A 10,374-nucleotide genomic window follows, 5' to 3' on the forward strand; every position below is an offset into this window, starting at 1 on the left:
ACACACACACACACACACACACACGTTCCTACTTCTGTGTTTGTGAGACCACAGTGCAGTTTCCAAACATTACCTGTAAACATTTAACTCATCTGAACCCAGACGACATGTTCAACATGTCCCCACTAACCAGGGCCTCCAACTGGTCCCCACAAAGACAGACATACCATATACACCCATATACACACATACACACACACACACACACACACACACACACACACACACACACACACACACACATCTGGATGCCATTAGCAGAGGAGACGAGTCAACACCAGCAGCTCTGGGCTCAGATAACACAAACAGGCTGCTGAGCCTCACAGCTCTGATACTGCAGGTCCTCCTGATACGACCACAAACACACCACCACCAGAGGACTGCTGATGTTCTGTAAAACCACAGGGCAGTTTGAGGAAGAGGAAAAGAGCTGCTGCCGCCGAGACATTCACAAAAACTCAGAGATACAGCTGCTAAAACAAGAGGGGCTGTAGGAGCTAGGAGGAGGACAACAAGAGAAGAGGAGGAAGAAGAAGAAGAAGAAGTGTAAGAAACAAAGGACAAGAGGAAGATGAAGTTGGTTTTTGGGACTCTGGTCTTCGTCTCTCTGCTGTCGACCATCTGCAGTGTCTCTTCGTCTCCTCGCCCTATAGATAACTGTTCCAGCATGTCTGTCCGTAAGTCTTCTTCTTCTATCCCCTCCGAGCACATGGACAGGTAGAGACAGGTTTGATTCCCAGCAGCCCTTGCTTCAGATCAGAACATGTTTTAATTGACTCTCAGGATCCTCCCTGTATGAACTCAACCTGTGTGTCTGTCCCTGTTCTTCTACCCTTGAGAGGACCAGGCTGACTTTATGTCTCTGAAAGACTGTTTATTATAGTGAGGACATTTTATCACAGTGGGGACATTTTATTATAGTGAGGACATTTTATCACAGTGGGGACATTTTATCACAGTGAGGACATTTTATCACAGTGGGGACATTTTATCACAGTGAGGACATTTTATCACAGTGGGGACATTTTATCACAGTGAGGACATTTTATCACAGTGGGGACATTTTATTATAGTGAGGACATTTTGTTTAAGTGGGGACATTTTATTATAGTGAGGACATTTTATCAAAGTGGGGACATTTTATTATAGTGAGGACATTTTATCAAAGTGGGGACATTTTATTATAGTGAGTACATTGTATTATAGTGAGGACATTTTATCACAGTGAGGACATTTTGTTTAAGTGGGGACATTTTATTATAGTGAGTACATTTTATTATAGTGAGGACATTTTATCACAGTGAGGACATTTTGTTTAAGTGGGGATATTTTATTATAGTGAGTACATTTTATTATAGTGAGGACATTTTATTATAGTAAGGACATTTTATTATAGTGAGGACATTTTATTATAGTGAGGACATTTTATTATAGTGAGGACATTTTATCACAGTGAGGACATTTTGTTTAAGTGGGGACATTTTATTATAGTGAGGACATTTTATTATAGTGAGTACATTTTATTATAGTGAGGACATTTTATCACAGTGAGGACATTTTATTATAGTGAGGACATTTTATCAAAGTGGGGACATTTTATTATAGTGAGGACATTTTGTTTAAGTGGGGACATTTTATTATAGTGAGGACATTTTATCAAAGTGGGGACATTTTATTATAGTGAGGACATTTTATTATAGTGAGGACATTTTATCACAGTGAGGACATTTTGTTTAAGTGGGGACATTTTATTATAGTGAGGACATTTTATCACAGTGAGGACATTTTGTTTAAGTGGGGACATTTTATTATAGTGAGGACATTTTATTATAGTGAGGACATTTTATCAAAGTGGGGACATTTTATTATAGTGAGGACATTTTATTATAGTGAGTATATTTTATCACAGTGAGGACATTTTATTATAGTGAGGACATTTTATTATAGTGAGTACATTTTATCACAGTGAGGACATTTTATCACAGTGAGGACATTTTATTATAGTGAGGACATTTTATCACAGTGAGGACATTTTGTTTAAGTGGGGACATTTTATTATAGTGAGGACATTTTATCAAAGTGGGGACATTTTATTATAGTGAGGACATTTTATCACAGTGAGAACATTTTGTTTAAGTGGGGACATTTTATTATAGTGAGGACATTTTATTATAGTGAGGACATTTTATCAAAGTGGGGACATTTTATTATAGTGAGGACATTTTATCACAGTGAGGACATTTTGTTTAAGTGGGGACATTTTATTATAGTGAGGACATTTTATTATAGTGAGAACATTTTATTATAGTGAGGACATTTTATCAAAGTGGGGACATTTTATTATAGTGAGGACATTTTATTATAGTGAGTACATTTTATCACAGTGAGTACATTTTATTATAGTGAGGACATTTTATTATAGTGAGGACATTTTATCACAGTGGGGACATTTTGTTTAAGTGGGGACATTTTATTATAGTGAGGACATTTTGTTTAAGTGGGGACATTTTATTATAGTGAGGACATTTTATCAAAGTGGGGGCATTTTATTATAGTGAGGACATTTTATCAAAGTGGGGACATTTTATTATAGTGAGGACATTTTATCACAGTGAAGACATTTTATTATAGTGAGGACATTTTATCAAAGTGGGGACATTTTATTATAGTGAGGACATTTTATCAAAGTGGGGGCATTTTATTATAGTGAGGACATTTTATCACAGTGAGGACATTTTGTTTAAGTGGGGACATTTTATTATAGTGAGGACATTTTATTATAGTGAGGACATTTTATCAAAGTGGGGACATTTTATTATAGTGAGGACATTTTGTTTAAGTGGGGACATTTTATTATAGTGAGGACATTTTATTATAGTGAGGACATTTTATCAAAGTGGGGACATTTTATTATAGTGAGGACATTTTATTATAGTGAGGACATTTTATCAAAGTGGGGACATTTTATCACAGTGAGGACATTTTGTTTAAGTGGGGACATTTTATTATAGTGAGGACATTTTATTATAGTGAGGACATTTTATCAAAGTGAGGACATTTTATTATAGTGAGGACATTTTATCAAAGTGGGGACATTTTATTATAGTGAGGACATTTTATCACAGTGAAGACATTTTATTATAGTGAGGACATTTTATCACAGTGAGGACATTTCATCACAGTGAGGACATTTTATTATAGTGAGTACATTTTATCACAGTGAGGACATTTTATTATAGTGAGGACATTTTATCACAGTGAGTACATTTTATCACAGTGAGGACATTTTATTATAGTGAGTACATTTTATCACAGTGAGGACATTTTATCACAGTGAGTACATTTTATTATAGTGAGTACATTTTATCACAGTGAGTACATTTTATCACAGTGAGGACATTTTATTATAGTGAGTACATTTTATCACAGTGAGTACATTTTATCACAGTGAGTACATTTTATTATAGTGAGTACATTTTATCACAGTGAGTACATTTTATCACAGTGAGGACATTTTATCACAGTGAGGACATTTCATCACAGTGAGGACATTTTATTATAGTGAGTACATTTTATCACAGTGAGTACATTTTATCACAGTGAGGACATTTTATCACAGTGAGTACATTTTATTATAGTGAGTACATTTTATCACAGTGAGTACATTTTATCACAGTGAGGACATTTCATCACAGTGAGGACATTTTATTATAGTGAGTACATTTTATCACAGTGAGGACATTTTATTATAGTGAGGACATTTTATCACAGTGAGTACATTTTATCACAGTGAGGACATTTTATTATAGTGAGTACATTTTATCACAGTGAGGACATTTTATTATAGTGAGTACATTTTATCACAGTGAGTACATTTTATCACAGTGAGGACATTTTATTATAGTGAGTACATTTTATCACAGTGAGGACATTTTATCACAGTGAGGACATTTTATCACAGTGGGGACATTTTATCACAGTGAGGACATTTTATCACAGTGAGGACATTTTATTATAGTGAGGACATTTCATCACAGTGAGGACATTTTATTATAGTGAGTACATTTTATCACAGTGAGGACATTTTATTATAGTGAGGACATTTTATCACAGTGAGGACATTTTATTATAGTGAGTACATTTTATCACAGTGAGGACATTTTATTATAGTGAGGACATTTTATCATAGTGAGTACATTTTATCACAGTGAGGACATTTTATTATAGTGAGTACATTTTATCACAGTGAGTACATTTTATTATAGTGAGGACATTTTATTATAGTGAGTACATTTTATCACAGTGAGTACATTTTATTATAGTGAGGACATTTTATTATAGTGAGGACATTTTATCACAGTGAGTACATTTTATTATAGTGAGGACATTTTATTATAGTGAGTACATTTTATCACAGTGGGGACATTTTATCACAGTGAGGACATTTTGTTTAAGTGGGGACATTTTATTATAGTGAGGACATTTTATTATAGTGAGGACATTTTATCAAAGTGGGGACATTTTATCACAGTGAGGACATTTTGTTTAAGTGGGGACATTTTATTATAGTGAGGACATTTTATTATAGTGAGGACATTTTATCAAAGTGAGGACATTTTATTATAGTGAGGACATTTTATCAAAGTGGGGACATTTTATTATAGTGAGGACATTTTATCACAGTGAAGACATTTTATTATAGTGAGGACATTTTATCACAGTGAGGACATTTCATCACAGTGAGGACATTTTATTATAGTGAGTACATTTTATCACAGTGAGGACATTTTATTATAGTGAGGACATTTCATCACAGTGAGGACATTTTATTATAGTGAGTACATTTTATCACAGTGAGGACATTTTATTATAGTGAGGACATTTTATCACAGTGAGGACATTTTATCACAGTGAGGACATTTTATCACAGTGAGGACATTTTATTATAGTGAGGACATTTCATCACAGTGAGGACATTTTATTATAGTGAGGACATTTTATCAAAGTGGGGACATTTTATTATAGTGAGTACATTTTATCACAGTGAGGACATTTTATTATAGTGAGGACATTTTATCATAGTGAGTACATTTTATCACAGTGAGGACATTTTATTATAGTGAGGACATTTTATTATAGTGAGTACATTTTATCACAGTGAGTACATTTTATTATAGTGAGGACATTTTATTATAGTGAGTACATTTTATCACAGTGAGTACATTTTATTATAGTGAGGACATTTTATTATAGTGAGGACATTTTATCACAGTGAGTACATTTTATTATAGTGAGGACATTTTATTATAGTGAGTACATTTTATCACAGTGAGGACATTTTATTATAGTGAGGACATTTTATTATAGTGAGGACATTTTATTACAGTGAGGACATTTTATTATAGTGAGTACATTTTATCACAGTGAGGACATTTTATTACAGTGAGGACATTTTATCACAGTGAGTACATTTTATTATAGTGAGGACATTTTATTACAGTGAGGACATTTTATTATAGTGAGTACATTTTATCACAGTGAGGACATTTTATTATAGTGAGTACATTTTATCACAGTGAGGACATTTTATTATAGTGAGGACATTTTATTACAGTGAGGACATTTTATCACAGTGAGGACATTTTATCACAGTGGGGACATTTTATCACAGTGAGGACATTTTATCACAGTGAGGACATTTTATTATAGTGAGTACATTTTATTACAGTGAGGACATTTTATCACAGTGAGGACATTTTATTATAGTGAGGACATTTTATTATAGTGAGTACATTTTATCACAGTGAGGACATTTTATTATAGTGAGTACATTTTATCACAGTGAGGACATTTTATCACAGTGAGTACATTTTATCACAGTGAGGACATTTTATCACAGTGGGGACATTTTATTATAGTGAGAACATTTTATTATAGTGAGTACATTTTATCACAGTGAGGACATTTTATTATAGTGAGGACATTTTATCACAGTGAGGACATTTTATTACAGTGAGGACATTTTATTATAGTGAGTACATTTTATCACAGTGAGGACATTTTATTACAGTGAGGACATTTTATTATAGTGAGGACATTTTATCACAGTGAGGACATTTTATCACAGTGAAGACATTTTATTATAGTGAGAACATTTTATCACAGTGAAGACATTTTATTATAGTGAGGACATTTTATTACAGTGAGGACATTTTATCACAGTGGGGACATTTTATTATAGTGAGTACATTTTATTATAGTGAGGACATTTTATCACAGTGAGGACATTTTATCACAGTGAAGACATTTTATTATAGTGAGGACATTTTATCACAGTGAGGACATTTTATCACAGTGAAGACATTTTATTACAGTGAGGACATTTTATCACAGTGAGGACATTTTATTATAGTGAGGACATTTTATTATAGTGAGGACATTTTATCACAGTGAGGACATTTTATCACAGTGAAGACATTTTATTATAGTGAGGACATTTTATCACAGTGAGGACATTTTATCACAGTGAAGACATTTTATTACAGTGAGGACATTTTATCACAGTGAAGACATTTTATTATAGTGAGGACATTTTATCACAGTGAGGACATTTTATTATAGTGAGGACATTTTATTATAGTGAGGACATTTTATCACAGTGAGGACATTTTATTATAGTGAGGACATTTTATCACAGTGAAGACATTTTATTATAGTGAGTACATTTTATTATAGTGAGGACATTTTATCACAGTGAGGACATTTTATTATAGTGAGGACATTTTATTATAGTGAGGACATTACAGTTGTACAGTATAGTATTAATATATATTGTTTTGTGTTAAATTCCAGTCTGAACATGTGACACAGTGAGAACACTGATATATAATCATCAATCAGTCTCGTTGTGTTTAAAAAGTTTCAGCCTGATGAGAAACCACACACCACTGTGTGTTCATCACCTGTGGGCTACGACAGAGTGCTGCTCACTCATAGTACTTATAATACTAATCTTTAAAAGATCCTCTGAATGTTTTAATCAGACATTTTTTATCCTAAACTCAGTAAACTACAACAAAAATATGTGTCACCTTGTTTAAGGAGATGAGAGACTTTAAATATTCACTGACAGGAACTTTTATCAGGTCAGTTCGAGACAAAGTTCACGACTGTGCCATCAGACTGACCTGTGATCCCGTCACATAGCAACACATACTGGTGTCTGATACTCCACACACACCTGGACTCTGTCTCCACACACACCTGGACTCTGTCTCCACACACACCTGGACTCTCCGTCTCCACAGACAGAGTGTCCAGAGTGCGCTCTGCCACTCTGAGAGTGCGCTGCTCTGGATAACCCAACGCTACATTCAGACAGCGCTCCCAATTTATCAACGCTCCAGTTTGTGTCAGAGTGCGCTCCCACACTCACAATGAGTGTTTCTGAACGCACCACTCACATCATCTTCCTCCATCGTCTAAAACAAGACAACACAACTTGTTAGCTAGCGCTAGCTAATGTCTGTGGAGAACTGTTTTGCCTCCAGCTAAGCCCCGCCCACCAAAAACGTCATAGTGTTAACTAACAGTTAATGGGTCTATTACCTGATTGATTAATTAAACAAAGTTTAAGTGTTTGCTGTGTTCAGGATATTTTCACCACCTGTTCCAACAGGGAACTGAAGCCAGAGATTAAAAAATGGACTTGTGTGTAGCTGAATGTTAACTTCAGTCACAACCTAAAAAACGCCTAGGAACTAAAGCCGTTATATCAGCACCTCCAGACTCCACTGACAAAACCAGTCATTTAACCTCACAGAGCACTGGAGCTGCTGGTCTGCTGCTGCCACACCTGGTTAGTGTGCAGGAGGAAACAGCTGTCTGAGCCTCAAGACTGGAAACTGGGGGACATTTTGTTGATCAACGATGCCAGCAAAGCAACTCAGTACACAAAATACGCATAGCAGAAACACTGGAACTCTGCAGGTCTACAGACTGATGTGTGTTGTGGTCTCTGCAGGTCTACAGACTGATGTGTGTGTTGTGGTCTCTGCAGGTCTACAGTCTGATGTGTGTTGTGGTCTCTGCAGGTCTACAGTCTGATGTGTGTTGTGGTCTCTGCAGGTCTACATCTGATGTGTGTTGTGGTCTCTGCAGGTCTACAGTCTGATGTGTGTTGTGGTCTCTGCAGGTCTACAGTCTGATGTGTTTTGTGGTCTCTGCAGGTCTACAGTCTGATGTGTGTTGTGGTCTCTGCAGGTCTACATCTGATGTGTGTTGTGGTCTCTGCAGGTCTACAGTCTGATGTGTGTTGTGGTCTCTGCAGGTCTACAGACTGATGTGTGTGTTGTGGTCTCTGCAGGTCTACAGACTGATGTGTGTTGTGGTCTCTGCAGGTCTACAGTCTGATGTGTGTTGTGGTCTCTGCAGGTCTACAGACTGATGTGTGTTGTGGTCTCTGCAGGTCTACATCTGATGTGTGTTGTGGTCTCTGCAGGTCTACAGTCTGATGTGTTTTGTGGTCTCTGCAGGTCTACAGTCTGATGTGTGTTGTGGTCTCTGCAGGTCTACAGACTGATGTGTGTTGTGGTCTCTGCAGGTCTACAGACTGATGTGTGTTGTGGTCTCTGCAGGTCTACAGTCTGATGTGTGTTGTGGTCTCTGCAGGTCTACAGACTGATGTGTGTTGTGGTCTCTGCAGGTCTACAGACTGATGTGTGTTGTGGTCTCTGCAGGTCTACAGTCTGATGTGTGTTGTGGTCTCTGCAGGTCTACAGTCTGATGTGTGTTGTGGTCTCTGCAGGTCTGCGGACGTTCAAGCTGAAGATGAAGTGTAACTTCACCACCCTGAAGGAGCGGCAGCTGAAGGAGATCCAGGCTCCGACCACCAACGTGTACCTGCCGATCCTCTACCTGCTGGCGTTCCTGGTGGGTCTCCCTTCCAACCTGCTGGCTCTGTGGGTCCTGCTGTTCAGGACCAAACAGCTGCCATCCACTACGCTGCTCATCAACCTCACCGCCGCCGACTGCCTGCTGCTGTTGGCGCTGCCATTCCGCATCGTGTACCACTTCAGAGGAAACAACTGGGAGCTGGGCGAGACCTTCTGCCGCATCGTCATGGCGATGTTTTACGGCAACATGTACGGGTCTGTGCTGTGTCTGGCACTGGTGGCTCTGGACCGGTACATTGCTTTGGTCCACCCGTTTGGTGCCAAGACGCTGCGCAGCCGGCGGGTATCTCTGTACATGTCGGCGGCGGTGTGGATGGTGGTGTTGGCCGCCATGCTGCCATTGCTGGTGTCGCAGCAGACCTACATGCTGGATGAGCTGCAGATTACCACCTGCCATGATGCACTGCCGGAGGAGGACCAGGAGAGCTACTTCCTGCCGTATTTTGCCACCTTGTTTACCGTCTGCTTCCTGCTGCCCTTCCTGGTCGTACTGTTCTGCCACGGCGCCGTACTGCGCACTCTGCTGGCTGAGGGGAAGCGCTACGGTCACGCCGTCCGGGTGACGGTGCTGGTGCTGCTGGTGTTCATCGTATGTCTGCTGCCCAGTAACATCCTCCTCCTCCTCACCTACGTTGACAGCTCGCTGGAGGGAGACGGTGAGGACATGTATGTCCCCTACATGGTTAGCTTAGCAGTCAGCACCTTCAACAGCTGCATCGACCCCTTCATCTTCTACTTCGTGTCGGTGGAGTTCAGGGAGAAGGCCAGGAATGTGCTGTGTTGCCGCGGCAACTCCGAGGATAAACGGTCTTCTCTGGGGAACAACGTGTCGTACTCTTCGTCATCAGGACGGAGGTCAAAGGTCACAGAGTCAACTCGGTGTGACTCATCTGAGACGGTGTGAGGAGGCGTCACTGTGTCAGAACCACGTTTACCTGATGGTCACATGACTGCTGACATCATCACAGCTGATTTTTAATGTGTTGGACTGCTCCTTTAAACTGTTGATATGAAGGCTGAATTGATCCCTGATGACTTGATTGATTGTAGATTTACAAACTACCTGATTTAGTTTATTTACACATTAATAAAGTAATATTTAAAACACACTGCTCGACTGTTGTGTAAATACACAGAATCAAAGATTAAAGACAGTTTTGTAAATTCACAGAGAAAATAAACGTGTTTAATAAAACGTTCACAGACAGACTGAGAAAGTCTTTTCTGTCTATATCTGAGTCCTAAGACCTTCTTTATATCAGAACAAATCAACTCTGACTTTATTATATTAAGAATTCAGGTTTCTGGCAGCACAGTGGTACAGTGGTTAGCACTGTCGCCTCACAGTGAGAGGGTTCCCGGTTCGATCCCAGGTGTGGGAGCCCTTCTGTGCGGAGTTTGCATGTTCTCCCGTGTCAGT

General features: G+C 38.4%; 1 protein-coding gene across 19 annotated transcripts; it reads left to right on the forward strand.

Moving 5' to 3' along the window:
- The first annotated feature begins 302 nt into the window (after positions 1-302).
- si:ch211-132p1.2 (proteinase-activated receptor 4) lies at positions 303-10,153 on the forward strand. 19 transcript variants are annotated; one of them, XM_049586698.1, is made up of 4 exons: positions 6,701-8,023; positions 8,060-8,093; positions 8,366-8,399; positions 8,807-10,153. In XM_049586698.1, the coding sequence occupies exons 3-4, from the start codon at positions 8,378-8,380 to the stop codon at positions 9,856-9,858; spliced, it is 1,074 nt and encodes a 357-aa protein (XP_049442655.1). In that variant the 5' UTR covers positions 6,701-8,023; positions 8,060-8,093; positions 8,366-8,377; the 3' UTR covers positions 9,859-10,153. The 19 variants fall into 19 exon arrangements, with proteins under 19 accessions (XP_049442652.1, XP_049442655.1, XP_049442658.1 ...); XM_049586701.1 differs by lacking the exon at positions 8,366-8,399 and adding an exon at positions 8,603-8,636; XM_049586703.1 differs by lacking the exon at positions 8,366-8,399 and adding an exon at positions 8,705-8,738.
- The last annotated feature ends 221 nt before the right edge of the window (positions 10,154-10,374 follow it).

Source organism: Epinephelus fuscoguttatus, linkage group LG9, assembly GCF_011397635.1.
Source record: "Epinephelus fuscoguttatus linkage group LG9, E.fuscoguttatus.final_Chr_v1".
NCBI classification, from domain to species: domain Eukaryota; kingdom Metazoa; phylum Chordata; class Actinopteri; order Perciformes; family Serranidae; genus Epinephelus; species Epinephelus fuscoguttatus.

Coding starts and splice junctions, on each gene's coding strand:
- si:ch211-132p1.2 (XM_049586695.1), top strand. CDS start 572: ATGAAGTTGGTTTTTGGGACTCTGGTCTTCGTCTCTCTGCTGTCGACC. Junction 678..8,806: donor CTGTTCCAGCATGTCTGTCC/GTAAGTCTTCTT, acceptor TGGTCTCTGCAG/GTCTGCGGACGTTCAAGCTG.